This window comes from Acomys minous (genome assembly GCF_964271855.1).
Source record: "Acomys minous genome assembly, chromosome: 6".
NCBI classification, from domain to species: domain Eukaryota; kingdom Metazoa; phylum Chordata; class Mammalia; order Rodentia; family Muridae; genus Acomys; species Acomys minous.
In genome coordinates, this window is record NC_140487.1 from 36,847,007 (window position 1) to 36,862,272 (window position 15,266).

General features: G+C 44.3%; 1 protein-coding gene and 1 pseudogene across 3 annotated transcripts in view; one reads left to right on the forward strand and one right to left on the reverse strand.

The window, feature by feature from the left end:
- Positions 1-15,266, reverse strand: part of RELN (reelin) — a 443,910-nt gene that overhangs the window by 44,059 nt on the left and 384,585 nt on the right. For both annotated transcript variants that reach the window (XM_084787306.1, XM_084787305.1), the window contains exons 46-47: positions 11,353-11,521; positions 633-773 (exon numbers count right to left, since the gene is read on the reverse strand). In XM_084787306.1, the coding sequence (XP_084643432.1) occupies positions 633-773; positions 11,353-11,521 (310 nt within the window). The remainder of the gene's footprint in view (positions 1-632; positions 774-11,352; positions 11,522-15,266) is intronic.
- On the forward strand, positions 4,105-4,735 carry LOC311599034 (small ribosomal subunit protein uS17-like; annotated as a pseudogene). The gene has a single exon. The product of its transcript is annotated as a small ribosomal subunit protein uS17-like (transcript).

Here is a 15,266-nt window from a genome sequence, read left to right on the forward strand (position 1 = left end):
ATCAGATAGCACACTCTTAGAAAGTGAAGCACAAAAGGCTGTGGTGTGTGTGCACACGCGCGTGTGTGCACAAGTGCACACATTCACTCGCGTATGTGTATACATGCACACACATCTCTCCAAATGTGTTAAATGTAGAATCTCCCAAAGATGCTAAGGATCTATGAGGATGATATAGTGGGTTCTCTGTCAAATATGCCTGATAAATTGACCAGACATGTTTATACTTTATTATGCAAACAACCTGAAAATTATCCACTAAACCTCAACAAATGCATGTGCTCACTTCCATCCATACTTAACATGATATATTCTTTTTGGTGAGACTATATTGAACTCCTGAAGCCTTCCCTTTTCAAGGCACAAAAGTATCACAGAAACAGAAGAAAAATGAATATAGTTAATTATAACTCAGCTTTCTCCTGACAATGTAGCTGCTGTTCAGGCGCTAATCATTAAGTAAGAGTGTAGTTATAATAGCCATCAATTCCACTGTTAGCTCAATATCACATTTCAGGAACATGCAAAAGCTAAGGTAAGTTGGGAGTGATGAAAAAAAAATGGCTTAGAACCCCCACCCCTGGATGGACTATGAATCAAGCTATTTAGACACAAGCAATATTCCAACTTACACACAGCTTCCCTGGATGCACCGCCCATGGCCGCTGCACATGTCTAGGCAGCCGTCCCCAATATAGACATTATCTATTGCCCACGTCTGCTGCTTGTCAAAAGGCGCTGGTTGATGCCAGCGGAAACGAGTGGCTTGGGACCTTGGAAGAAGAGGAAGAGATTTACAATGAGAGTGCAGTGGGAAGAAAATGTATTCTAGCGAGCTCGAAGAGGGCAGCACAAACCCACACGTCCCCAGTCCTGTTGTGAAAAGAACATTCATCATTGCAATAGCCCATACACATCTCTAGTTAACAAAACTAAGCCGAACAAATAGATTCAGCATGCACTTTGCCCCCCCCCCCGGGGGATCTAATCCTAAAGCTAGGAGCCTCAAGGGACACTAAAGGGCTGAGTTCTGCATGGCACCATTGTACAGAGGCAGCAGGGATAGGATGCGTGTCCTTGAGCAGCTGTAACCATCCTGCCTTTAACGTTAGGCACGATGTGGGGTGTGGTCCATGCTGCCCCCCTGCTCGACCTCACTCAGCATCCCTGAAGGGGATAGGATAAACATAGAACAGAGAGCAATGAAATCCAAGACGGCTGTATAGAGAGGAGAGAGGGGGTAATAAATAAAGCAAGGCACTTTTTTTTTTTTTTTGGTGTTGATTAAAAAGTGAAATAAGTGAAAGTGACTCAGAAGTTCTCCGTTCCAGATGCAGAAGTGGACTTCCTCCTTGACAGTCAGGAGAGGTCTTGTTCAGCATCACAAACACAACACATTCAGAGACACTAGATGGCAGTAAAACCCAAACAATACCTGGGCTTCATGCAAACATTTAAAAACTTGCAGAGGAAATAATTTATGTTTATCGAACCATGCATATTTTATACCAAAAGACTTAATATTTTGATTGGAGAATATCTGTTTAAGGAAGGGAAAAAGATGAAATAACAGCAAGAGTCTTATATTTTCGAATTGAAAAGCCATAAAATTAATAATAAAAAAAGAACAGGCCAGAACTAAGATTTTTCATTCTGAAAAACAGTTTAGTCCAACAAGTGTCCTGGCATTCTGGCAACTTCTTTTTCCACTGTTCTTGCTCTCCCGCTCCCACACCCCCAGCGAAGCGTCTCGGCTCAGATTTTTCCGCCACTTCTTATTGCACTGACTTTAAGCCCCAAACCCCAGTCCATGACCTGGGTCTGCATGGGGCCTCTCCTCCCCTCACCTCTCCCCTCCTCTCCTCTCCTCTCCTCCCCTCCCCTCTCCTCTCCCCTCCTCTCCTCCCCTCCCCTCCCCTCCCCTCTCCCCTCCTCTCCTCCCCTCCCTGCTCCTCCCCTACCCGCTCCTCCCCTCTCCGCTCCCCTCCCCTCCCCTCTCCCCTCCCCTCCCTTCCCCTCCCCTCCCCTCCTCTCCCCTCCCCTCCCCTCTCCCCTCCTCTCCCCTCCCCTCTCCCCTCCCCTCCCTTCCCCTCCCCTCCCCTCCCCTCTCCTCTCCTCTCCCTTCTTTTGGCCATCTTAAGCATCACTTCTCTCGATTTCCAGAGCACACCAAACTCATTCCCACCTTCCTTCACGTGTGTCTCCCCTGGGGAGGTTCTTTTTCAGCTTGGTTAATCCCTGTGTGTCCTTCAGGGTCTCACATTAGTCCTCAAAGAGGTCTTTTCTTTCTTACCCTTTTGAAAATGGCCTTCGTCTCATATTATTCGGACCCACAACAACCTGTTCTTTATGTGGCGCCCAACACAATTTTAGCATGTATGTGCTTGTTTCGGGGAGACCCAGTTTCCTTCCTGGCACATTAGGTTGTAAGGCAGCATGTGGGGTGGATCCCTTTTTGCTCACTACTGAGTGGTACTCGCAGGGAGCTGATGCTCAGGGGCCTCTGTTTTCACAGGAGCAGCGTTGTATTGATACCCACCCCTAACAGTGTTGCGAAGCCCAGTGGCTCTGTTCTTTTAAATGACTGAACTCACTACTGTTTCTGTTTCTTTGCAGCAACATCTGTAACGCAGTGGAGCACCACATTTTCATAGCTCATAACCATGCATTTTGATGTGCAGCCTACATGCACACATTTATTCTATCTTTTGTTTTTAACTACAAATTTCCTGAAAGGCGTGGGATATTGTTTTGTGTCCTCAGAGCTTATAGATAATAAGTAATAAACGTTCTCCCCCCCCACAACATCACATATCTGTTTCACCAGAGCCCTTGTCACCTTATAAAGTGTCCATTTTTAAGCAGGTTTTTTTTTTTTTTGTTAAATTAGCCTCCCTATTTATCATCTCATCGTCTGTGGCACTTATAAATGGGATTTCATAAACATCTTCTGAAAGAATATTAAGCTGACAGCAATAAAGGTTCCTGGAAAAAGCAAATAAAAGACACATTGCAGGGTGGTGGTGGGGGAACAGGGGTCAGTTGTGCAGGGACAGTAGTTTGATGGCTGTCAGAGAGGAAGAGCTGAGAGGTGGCACGGGCCGCCTAGCAGGTGGTGGCTTTTTGATCACTGGTTTTGTTCAGTCACAGTCTGGGCAGCCTCTGAACAGGAGATTTAAGAGCCAGATGAATTGCTGGAGGTGACAGCTTTTGTGGAGACTTCCAACCCGGCCTTTTTCAGTCTCTGCCACTCTCTCTCGAGTTCCACAGAAAAGGAACCAGTGGGAGGCCGTGCGAAGACTGTACTGAAACTGGAGTTGGCCAATGGGTCTAAGGAGAAGTGAGTGCTCTAATTTGTACTCTGGCACCAGAGAGTTCTATGTTCATGGTGAGCAAGTAAATGCTTAAACACAATAAGGAGGTCAAATATGACAGTGTCTGAGCGCCCACCTCCCTCCTTTTGAAGTGCAGTGGTTTTATATTCTTAGGAAGGGCGCTATCTGGTAACTACATGCTCGCAGGCAAAGGCACATGCATTATCCATTATTATTTGATAGGAAGAAGAAGCACTTTCGCTAAAGGGAAGAAGTGCAATAACAGCTCGGCATGGGAGTACGAAAGCAGAATTCAACCTCTAAGCCTTTCCAGTAAAGCGACTTATTTCCAGCCCTGCCTGGCCTCACTGGGAGAGGGGCTAAATCACTCAGGTCTCTATCCTGACGCTTTCCCGTCTGTAAAGCCCAGAAAACGCTGCTTCCTGACTCGCAAGGGTGTTGTGAAAATTAATCAGTGCATGTTTACCAAGACCTACGAGAGCTTTGGTGTATCCCTTGGCAGGTGTCATTGCTTAGCCTGAAGGTCCCTTAGAATGATGGCCGCTACCAGCTGCTGCCGCTTCTCGGAGTTGGAGGAAAAAGGGCCCCAGAGCAAATTGCTTATTTTCACATACCCTTGAAATCTCTCCTTTTGGTTATTTTCTAAATTTATACCACTTCTTCCCCATCAACATATTGGAAGTGCTTGAAAGTGTCGGTGAGTAAATACCCACTTCTAAACGTTAATATGTTACTGCAACAGCACAGCTCCTATACGTGGCCACACGCCATGCACCTCCCCCATGATGTGGCCACACCTTTTAACAAGTTACTTATTAAGCCTTCCTCCTCCTCCTCCTCCTGCTCTCATTATCAGCATCATCATAAGAACTCCTTTGAAAGAAACTACAACTGCTTTTCTCAGGCTGCCAGGAAGCTGGCGGACATTCAGACAGACCGTGCTGACCAAAAGCAGCCTACAATCTTTCAAAACAAGAAGCATATTTTGGTGGGAGAAACCAGCAAAGAAAAACTCCCTCGGTACTACAAAAACATTGGTCTAGGCTTCAAGACCCATCAGTCTAGGCCCACGGAGGCCACCGAGGGCACCTACATAAGCAAGAAATGCCCTTCACTGGTAATGTCTCCATCCGAGGTCGGATCCTGTCAGGCATCGTGATGAAGATGAAGATGCAGAGGACCACTGTCATCCACTGGTACTTGTCTCTATTGCATCCGGAAGTACAACCATTTGAGAAGCGCCACAAGAACACATCTGTGCTCCTGTCCCCCTGTTTCAGGGATGTACAGATCGGTGACATTGTCACCGTGGGAGAGTGCAGGCCCCTGAGCAAGACTGATTCAATGTGCTCAAGGTCACCAAGGCTGCTGGCACCAGGAAACAGTTATGGAAGTTCTGAGGGGACTCTGGCCTGCACCTCAGAACAAATGATGTTGTTTTCCAACTTCAAAATAAAAAGAAAGAAGGAAAGAAAGAAAGAAAGCAACCACCGCCAACCACCTCAGTCTTTCCACTCTTCCCCAACATCGCCTTTCCTCTCAAAGAGATACACGAAATGCCCAAGCTGGCCCTTAATCTGCTGATGAAGATGGTGAACGCAGCCCAGCGACCTAAGTCATATACCAATTCACTAAGAAAGCAGTATGGTAAGGCAAGGATCATGTGACTTATAATAAGAATTATTATACAGTGTTTATCCAGCTCCCAGGGACACTTTGAATTTCTACCAAGTAAATCTCTTAAAGCTTTATCACAACTCATAAAAATATCATTTAGCAAAAGGAGAATCTACATGAGCCACCCCACTAGACTTTTTTTTTCCCTCTTGAGGGGAAAAAAAAATTGGTAAATTTCATTGTTTCTAGGTCTAACCACTGACTGAGTGACACGGGAAAAGCAAATAACCTCTTTGTCCAGCCCTGTCTACAAAGGGGAGGAAGAGAGCTAGAGGCTAAAGGAGGCTTAAGGGATATTGCCACCAATTATCCTGATTTGTATATTGACTTGTAAAACCTTTATGACACACTTTCTGAGATAGGGAAATCTGAGTAACAAACACTGAGAACATTCTGAACAAGAAATCGCCATCTTTAGCTCTGATAACTGCATCACAGCTTTCTAAAATTGTTCTTTTCACGCACACTGAAATATTTGCAGTTGAAAGGCTACAATGTCTCGAAGTTGCTTCAAAATAGCTTAGTGTTAGGGGTAAGTGGGCTGCTTATGGGTCAGTGTTGGCAGTGCATTGAAACTAGATAGTACCTGGGAGGCTGGCATATTTGCTTTTTAAATAAATACAAATGTAAGCAAAAAAAAAAATCCCTTTAAAAGCACAGGACATTTTAAATTTCAGAGTTAGAAATAAAAAGGCGTGTCTCTCATCGTTAAGCAAAATAACTTTAAAAAACCAACTGTGCTATAAAAAAAATCACAGAAAGCAGTAATAAAAACCGTAATATTCTGAATAAATTCACTGATGGCTTTAATACACTGGACTAGTTATCGAACATAAGAGATCTTTTTAATGGAGGATGATTTATGTCTAGCCGTGAAAGCAATCTGAACCATCCGCATATGTGTGTGAGACCAGTCAAACATCACCTTCTCTGACAGAAGCTTGGTAATAAGCTGGCAGTCCATATGGCTCAGAGGCAGCTGTGTCTCTGTTGTAGAACACATGGACACAAGTTTTACCTTGTTTAACATGAATGCCAATATAGCAACATATTCAGTGTGGGCGATTCAGTGGTACTACAGCTTATTCAAAATTCCTATGCTTTGTGGACCCCAAATACCAACAAACAGTTGGCGGAACCATAGCAGTGATGTTCAAAGTATCAACAACACAGATGAAGGTGGCATATAAGGTTAGTCCAGTACTTCTCTGGTTAGTTTTAACATTTTAATGAGGCTGTTCAGTTATATGAATGCTTGCAAATGAGGCCTCTAGAAACATACTGTTGTGCTGGAATAACCACGGGCAGAATTAGGGAGCACCCACACAGCTGTTGGGGTCTCTCTAACAAAATGGACTAACTCGCGGCTCTCTCGGATGTTTGAAGAACACAATAAATGTTAAGCCTACTGGTTCGGTTCTGTTTTCTACACTCAAGAGTTGTATGTGTGGATGTCACTGACAAAGAAATACAATTTATCTTGCTTTTGCCCCTCTCACCATCATCCTTGCCCTTCCACACATCTGTCCTTTCTCGTGTGTCTCGTTTTTTTCCTTTTACCTTCCCACAGATTTTTAATCGCTCCCCTTCTGTGGCTAAAGCACCCGGCTTCCAACAGGTGTGTTGTAGTTAATGTTTAAAGATTGCACCAGCTGGGCCATTAGGGCCAGTAGGAGTAGATCATTTTCAACTTGACTTAAAATAGCCAAGTCTCACCCGAGCCGTACTGTGGCCACTCCCTTCTGCCCTTTCTCAGTGGACTTGAGTTACCTGACCTTCCAGTGACTCCCTGGCTCTCAGGTGACACTTTAAGAGCCGGTGCCTCTTGAACTAGATGCTATTTTTAAGTCTGGTTAGTAATGAAGAGGAAGGCAGATAGATTCAGATTGGGCTATGAAATTGATTTTTGACACCATCCTGTCTTTCCTTCAGACTTTCTCAGTAACTCAGCATTCTATTCCTTCCTAGATCCTATCTCCTAGGGAAACAATAAGGGTACACTACTGATAGAGTACTTAAGTGCATGGGATTCTAGGCCACACAAACTACCCTAGTAGCTCTGAAACTATTCGTTTGAAGACACTAAACATTAAAAGAAGAGCTGGGTGTAGTGGCTCACACCTTTAATCCTAGCACTCAGGAGGCAGAGGCAGTTGGATCGCTGTGAGTCCAAGGCCAGCCTGGTCTATAAAGTCAGTCCAGGACGGCCAAGGCTACACAGAGAAACCCTGTCTCAAAAAAAAAAAAAAAAAAAAAGACCAAAAATAAAAAGTAAAAACAAAAGAAGAGAAGAGACCCTGTGAAATGCTTTTGAAACGTTTTCTTCTTTTCTGTGGCTGATGTCACCGATTGCTTCCTGAATGGCCGTCATTCTCACTTAGCTGCTAGACAGTGTGTTACCCTGATTCTCCCATCTTGCCTCCTTTGTGAGTCATTTCCACTCATCTGCTCTCTGTGGAGAGCAGATGAAGTCATAGCATCACCAGTCTTCCAACAGCCAACTTGGGAGCCTTCTCTTCACATGCAATAGAGAAACTAGTGTGTGTGCATATCGGTGTGCATGCATGTGTGCGTGTGTGCATGCATGTGAGTGTGTGTGTGTGTAAAGGCCACAACTCTGGGTGCCATTCCTTAGCTTGTGTTTTGAGTCAGGGTCTCTCATTGGCCTGGAGCTTGCTAAGTAGGCTAGGGTGAGGGTTCAGTGAATCTAGAAATTCAAGTCTGCCTGTCTCTGGCCCCAGTGCTAAGGTTATAGTTCTGTGACACATGTCTGGCTTCTTGTCCTTGGCCCTGAGGACCAAGCTCAGGCCCTCATGACTGCACAGCAGGAGACTTTGCCAGCTGAGCTATCTCCCCAGCCCCATTTTCCTGCATCTTGCCTTGCTTCAGTGCTTTTTGTAAGTAAACCCGACTCCGTAGTTGCCTCCTCCCAAGGTTTCACTGCTTTAAACAGGAACTCCAAGGCTCATGCCCACGTGGCCCTGCCTTGTTCACCTAGATTCCCGGATGTAGAACGTTCCTCCCTTTACCCACCAAGCTCTTCAAAGCCAGGGCCCATGTCTACACAAAGCTCTAACTCTGACTTACGACCTCCCAGTTCTTAATATCCGTGGCCCTTTACACTGCTCCCCAGCAGCGCTTTACGTCATTAAATAACATGAGTCGTTTTCGGTTCCTCCAATAGGATATAGCCTCCGCAGAGGAAGACGTTAAGACAGTGTTATACCATCACTGTGGGCTCGCTCTTGTGAGACTACACTATTGCTTTTCTTTTATTCTGATTTTTATGGATGGTTTTGCAGGAAGATCTAGCTTAACCAATGCATATGGCAGGGAATGGGGGCAGAAAACCATGCCAATGGTTTTAGGTTTTAACACAGGGCAGATAACCATGCCATTGTCTTAGGTTTAAACAAGCAATGCCTGGAGCAGAGGGTGATGTAGCATGTGTTTAGTCTCAGTGTTCTCAGGAAGAAGTCCCACACCCTGTTGACACCGCCTGTCTGAGAGCAGGAGTCATCTTCGACGCGGCCCTTTCCCTCTTCGTCAGGCTCACCTCACCGACTGTGTAGTCTTCATCTCTATGTCCACAAGGAACACGGCACTCGACACTGCCAGGCTCAGTCTGTCCCGCCCACTCTTCCCTCTGAGACTCTTTGCTCTTTTCTCCTCTAATCGGTTCTCCAGTAAGGATAAGCTTTTCTGAACTCAAACCTCACCATATCTCCTTGTTCCTTCACACTCTGACGGACTTGTAAGCATTCGTATGAGAAAGCCCCGCGTTTACTAACCCTGCTCTTTGCAGTGGGATGGCATCTTACATCTCACTTTTGTTTCTTCTTTCTCTTTCTGAACACAAACCCACCTCCTCTCTGCTTCCAGAGGGCACTCTCCTTGCCTGGAACACCCTGGCCCCTACTCCTTACGTGAAAGGATTCTCTGGCCTTCCTGACCAAAGCCTATGTCCTCGTGATATCAAGTCTTAGAACATTATCTTCCCAAATTCCACCTCAGCACAACTAAACTGTACAGTTAGTTCTGAGTGCTGGTGGTCTCTGGTGAACACCCTGGCTTCCACCAAACTGAAAGACCCTTGAGATCGGAATAAACCTAGCATGTACTAAAGCCTAGGAAACAATGAAATGCTTAAAAGTATGTTTAAAAATATATAACTGAGCTGGGTGCCATGGCACATGCCTTTAATCTCAGCACTCGGGAGGCAGAAGCAGGTGGACCTCTGTGAGTTCGAGGCCAGCCAGGACTACAAGAGAAACCCTGTCTCGAAAAACAAAACAAAAGAAAAGAAAAGAGTAAAATATATGGCTGACTGGATGAACACTTGCTACTGGTGACCATTGGCTAGTTCAGCTTGATGACTTGTTTGATGACAATTTGATGGCAATTTGTGGACAACCGTCTTCCATTTACTCCCATTACCAACAGAACCTAGACCCTTCAGAGCCGTATCATATGGTAATAGAAAAGCTCCAATCGTCGTGAGGTCACAGTTGCTCCTAACACTTACTTAGCACGCATCTGTAAGCTCTCAACACCACGTTTGTTTATAGCAAAAAGCTAAAAACTGAAGTAGTAAATATAGCAAAGAGCTACACACCCAGGCCACGCGGGCCGCACAGACATTTAGGCAGTCAGTTAAGTGTACCGACTTGTCTGGGTGCCTGTCGGCCAACCAACCTGTCTGTGCTGAGGATTAAAGGCGGGGCCTCATGTGTGGGAAACACAGGGGTTCCACCACCGACAGTTTAACTGAAAACCAGGAAAAACACCTTTTAAAAGTCATGGGGTTGAGAACAGAGGCAGGAGACAAAGTAGCGTGTGACTGAGACAGTGTCTGAGACCAGAAGGTGCCTCTTTGGCATATGGCAAAGCAAGCAAAGAGGTGGCTCTAGCTTGCACGTTTCTATTTGAATTCCTCAGCGGGGCATGTGGTAAGGCAGAGTCGCCTTTAAGCCACTGTACAACATGAGCCTCGAGGGCAATATAGTAAACAAACTGTGTATTTTCAATATGGTAACAGGGAAATGGATGCTTATCAGATTTTTTTTCATGTATCATTAAAAAAGGGTCAAAATTCTTGTGACTATGTGCAAGAGACAATTATAAGATAAATTAAAATGTGAGGAATAATTACTTTTCTTCAGCAGACGTCCCAAGGGTATAATGACTAGCTGAAGTAAATCTTAGAATGTCACTTATTTGCAAAATGCAGCCAAGTAGTTGGGTAATAATTCATAGAACTCATAAAGACTTAAAAAATGGGTGCCTTAATAGAGTTTTTTCTCCTGTTACTTATTAAGATTGCTTTAATAATTCATGTACAATACCTTTAATGAGCAACAAAACTTCACGTATCTCATTTAAGCTTGGCAGCTCTGCTCACAGTTCCTATAGTCTCCCGCCTCTAAGCCAGCAACTGTAGAGCACCTGAAGGCTGTGAGAGGCAGAAACCCCTCCATTATGATAATCCAAGAAAAGCTATGTTCTAGATGAGCAGTTGGAGGATTTATTCACTCTTCATTTGTAGGGAGGCAACAGGACAATAAAGAGTCCAAACTATAACTTCTCCCATACTCTGTGACAGTTGCTTTGACTGGTTCTCTGTTAACAGCAGCAGACAATCAGGTTTCCTCACAGGGCATGGGCACGCCAATCACGACTCCAAAGCTTTCACTGTGCTTGGCATCCTCTATAGATGGTGAAGGAATCCTAGAACACCACTGCCCTGGGGAAAGCCAGTTCTCCACTTTCCTCATGCAGGAGTGTGAATGCACTTCTCTCCAGCCAAGCCTTGCCCATTGGTGTAGTAGATGAAGTACTTACAGGTGTTTTTCACAGAAGACATTTCTCCAGGTGATAAATTTGAAAGTAACATTCAAAATAAGATTGGAAAAGCAGAGGGTAATGTTAGGAAACATTTGTTTGCCATATCCATTTATTATGGAACCTCTAACCATTGTATTAACAGTGGTTTAAATGGCAGGAAAAGAGATTCCATTTAAACCTATTTTGTATCCAATGGTCCTGTCTTAAATGGCTGGCTCTTGGCATTTCTAAATTAAGTTGGAGAAACTGTTACATCGCAGTTGGTGTTTTCTTGTATAAACCATTATTCAAAAAAGTCATTAGCATTAAAAGTCAAGAAAATTCTGGATTTACAGAATAACAACTTCATAAAAACCGACTTGCACGCTTCTTATTAGGTTAGCTTCAGTTTATATGAAAGGAAGTAACAAATCCTCATGCATCTCACTTAAGCATCTGCTAAACCTGATGTACCAAAGCCGATCCCGTAGGGGAGATACAGCGGAAGCAGCAATACCTGGTGTAAGGGGGGAGGGGCAGAGTGATTCTGGTCCACTTGTTGAACGTATCTGACACCAGGATGCGCTGCAGGTGATAGCGGCTACACTCAACATTGGTAGGCAGGCAGTCTCTCACCAGTGGGTGCCACGATAGCCCGAGATCCACTGAGTATTCCAGTTCGATAGCTGAAACAGAAAATCATTTTCTCAATATAATTACATTTCTGTAGACTCCGGGAATCACAGTAACTTGCTGTGTACACACAGGTTTTAACTGTAATGAAATAGTTTAACTTTCCCCCAGTGTTTATGTTTCTGACTTTGAAATAGTTCCCAGTTTTGCTTTTCCCTCCATACATTATTTATCTGCTATCTGTCTGTCTGTCTGTCTATCTATCTATCTATCTGGAAGTAGGATCTCTCATACAGTTCTGACTGTCCTGGAACTCACTATGTAGACCAGGCTGGCCTTGAACTTACAGAGTGCTGGGATGAAAGAAAGACATGAGCCACAATGCCTGTCCATTATTGATAATTTTAATAAACAATATTGAACTACAACTCCTTTTAAGGAGATAGGATTAAATGAAATAAAGGTAGTTTTCCTGAATCACTCGTTATGGTGGGAATCTTTTATAACAATTACAACACAGTCGTTATAGCCTCATACCCTGCCCTGAGTATAACGACAGCAATGCACGGTGTAGTTTACGCAATGGACTTTAGTCCTGGCCACTCGTTCCCCTGCCTCATCCCTCCTCTCCACTGAAACCCTTCATATTCAAGTCCCACTCTTAATTATATGTCTTTTTTTGTCAATAATATAGTTAATGATTTCTTTTTAAATAGTAAAAAAAAATTGAGCAGTAGTTTGAAATTTTGAAAGACAGAATGACTTTTATTTGTGTGTATGTTTATAAGTTTGGATGAGTGCCCACAGAGGCCAAAAGAGGGCATCTGACTAGAGGCACAGGCCGGTGTGGGTCACCCAGAGTGGGTGCCGGGAACCAAACCCCAGCCCTCTCTAAGGACAGCGAGTGCTCTTAACCACTAAGCCATCTTTCCAGCCCCAGTCTTTCACATTTTGACCGTCCTACAAAAATTCTGGCCAAGTAAGTCAATTTTTCTCTTATTATAAATGGCACTCCTTAGAAATCACACGATCTCTTTGTCTTATGCATTACGCTCTACTATGTGAAGGAATTTATGGAGGAGGAATCAGAACCATAAAGAGATACCCGAAAGTCATGGAAAGTAAAGGCTTTCAGTCTTCGTAGCACATTGAACCCGGCTCTCTGGTTCTTTTATTTGGAGGATGCTTTTCCAGGTCTCCTATTTGTCTTCACTCTGACTCCTTTCTAACTAGGAAAGCTTTGTGCACTCTTCCAGACAGCTTTCTGGGCCTCTTATTCCACATGTACATACTAAGGCTGCAACTATATCTACCAGCTGTATGTCTCAAAATGGATTTGACCTTGCTTAAATGATTAGCGCTTGCTGAGCTAGGCACTGCACAGGATGCTGAAAACATCGCGAAGAACAATCTAAACAGGTTCTCCTCTTTTTGGGGGGTGGGGGTGGGGAAACAAGAAACTCTGTCATAAGAACTAGGAAAAACTCACCACTTCCTCCTATAAACAAACGCATTCTCTTAACCACTAAACTTTATCAGTGGTGATATTTTGACACTAGTTCTCTGGGTTTAAAAGTTAGATGCCATTTCCAAAAGCTGCCTTCTCTGTCGCTTTTCCCTTCTGTGCTGAGTCTGCTACGCAGTCCTGGTAGCTCCTGCTTTTTGATTGTTTTCATCGTCTCGTATTTCTGTCATCCTTCCCACCTCCCTTCACTGCCCTCCCCTACGCCTCCATCAGCGATCACTGCTCTGTACCTTATATACTAGGATTGCTTTCTATGTGCTTTCTCAGCGCTACACTCCCCTAAAACACATCATAGCTCCTGTGATGGCCAGCTTTCATTGCCAACCCTAGAATCAGCTGGTAAAAAAAGTCTCCATGAGGAACTGTCTGCAATAGGTTGGCTTTGGGGATTGTCTTAATCGGTTGATAGTGGAAGAACAAGACAAATGTGGGCAGTGCCATCCCCTAGGCAGGGTCTTTGATTACACAAGAGTGGGGAAATAGAAAGCAACCGATCAAGTGAGCACATTTGCATTCCTCTCTCTCTCTATGTTCTGGACTACAGCTGTGAGGCAATTAGCTATTTGATGTTCCTGCTTTGACTCCCACACATTGGTGGCTATAACCCAGAACTGAAAGACGAAATGAACCCTTTTCTCCGCTAAGTTGATTTTTGTCAGTGTATCTTATCACACCAATAGGAATGAAGCTTGGATGATACCCCACCAATAGGAATGAAGCTCGGATGATACGCCACCAATTGGAATGAAGCTCGATGACACCCCTCTCTACTTGCAGTCTCTTATCTGTGACCTTGTCAAGCTTAAGTTTCAGAGTCTGACCTGTGGCAGAATCACATGCTACTGGCTTAGGAGGGCCAGTCTAGTTCTGGCATTGCTGGGTCAACCATGGGATGGGTTCCCTGGTTCTTTTCTTTTCTTTCTTTTTTAAAAATATATTTTATTAATTTATTTATATTACATCTCAATTGTTATCCTATCACTTGTATCCTCCCATTCCTCCCTCCCTCCCATTTTCCCCTTACTCCCTTCCCCTATACCTGTGACTGAGGGGGACCTCCTCCCCCTGTATATGCTCATAGGGTATCAAATCTCTTCTTGGTAGCCTGCTATCCTTCCTCTGAGTGCCACCAGGCCTCCCCATCCAGGGGACATGGTCGAATATGGGGCACCAGAGTTCCTGTGAAAGTCAGACCCCACTCTCCACTCAACTGTGGAGAATGTCCTGTCTACCCCTGGTTATTTTCATTGACTCATGAAGTTACTGAAGGGTTAGGCCTCTGGAATACCAATATTTCTGTCTTGTGGGCAAATATGCTTCATTATCCTATAGCTTTCCTATGGCCAGGGGAGCCTTCTTTACTTAATCTACTGGCCCAGTATGTGATGTCCTATCTATCTATCTATCTATCTATCTATCTATCTATCTATCTATCTTTCTATCTCCCTATCTATCACTTATCTATCTATCTATCTATCTATCTATCTATCTATCTATCATCTATCTATCTACCTACTTACCTATCTGTCCATCCTTAAAATCCACTCCAGCCATAAAGGTCTAGTGGAGACTTAGCTCTTTGTCAGAGGTCCTCTAGCTCCTTGGATGGGACCAGCATTTGTCATCTCTCCCTCCTCTGAGTTCATGTTACATCTTATATCAGTTCCATTCCATAGGACACTGTCCTTCTTTAGAACAGAATGTGCCTACTCAATATAGAGGATGCACTTTCTGCTTGTGCATCTTTTGTTTTCACACATTTCACCCCAGACTGACTAGCGTCAACTCACTGTGGTTCAGGTTTAAAGACTGCTTCTGGGATTCTTTCTAACAAAATCCTATTCAAGATATTCAAAATCACAGGAATATGCAAATCCTGTTACACTGAAATTTGAAAGTAGCCACGCCCCTCACACCCCACTCCCTCAGGCCTAAGAACAAGGACCTGTAGTGTCTTAGAAGTGTCCTGTCCGGTGGCACAGCACTGGGTTCCTCAGTTATCCAGAGGGGTCTGAACATCCAGGTAAAGGGACAAACCCGAACAGTGATGGCAGTTTGCATTCTTCTCCTGATCCCATCTGCCGAGTGCTCGGATGACAGGCATGTGCTCCCACACACAGTTTTATATGGTGCTGGGGAGTGAACTCAGGGCTGTATGTAAGCCAGACATGCAGTCTTCCAAGTAAAGTATGTCCCCAGGGGAAAGAAGTTTCTGAGACTCAATCTATCCACAACGCTTTCAGAAGCATCCTTTGTTCATAACACGATGTGAG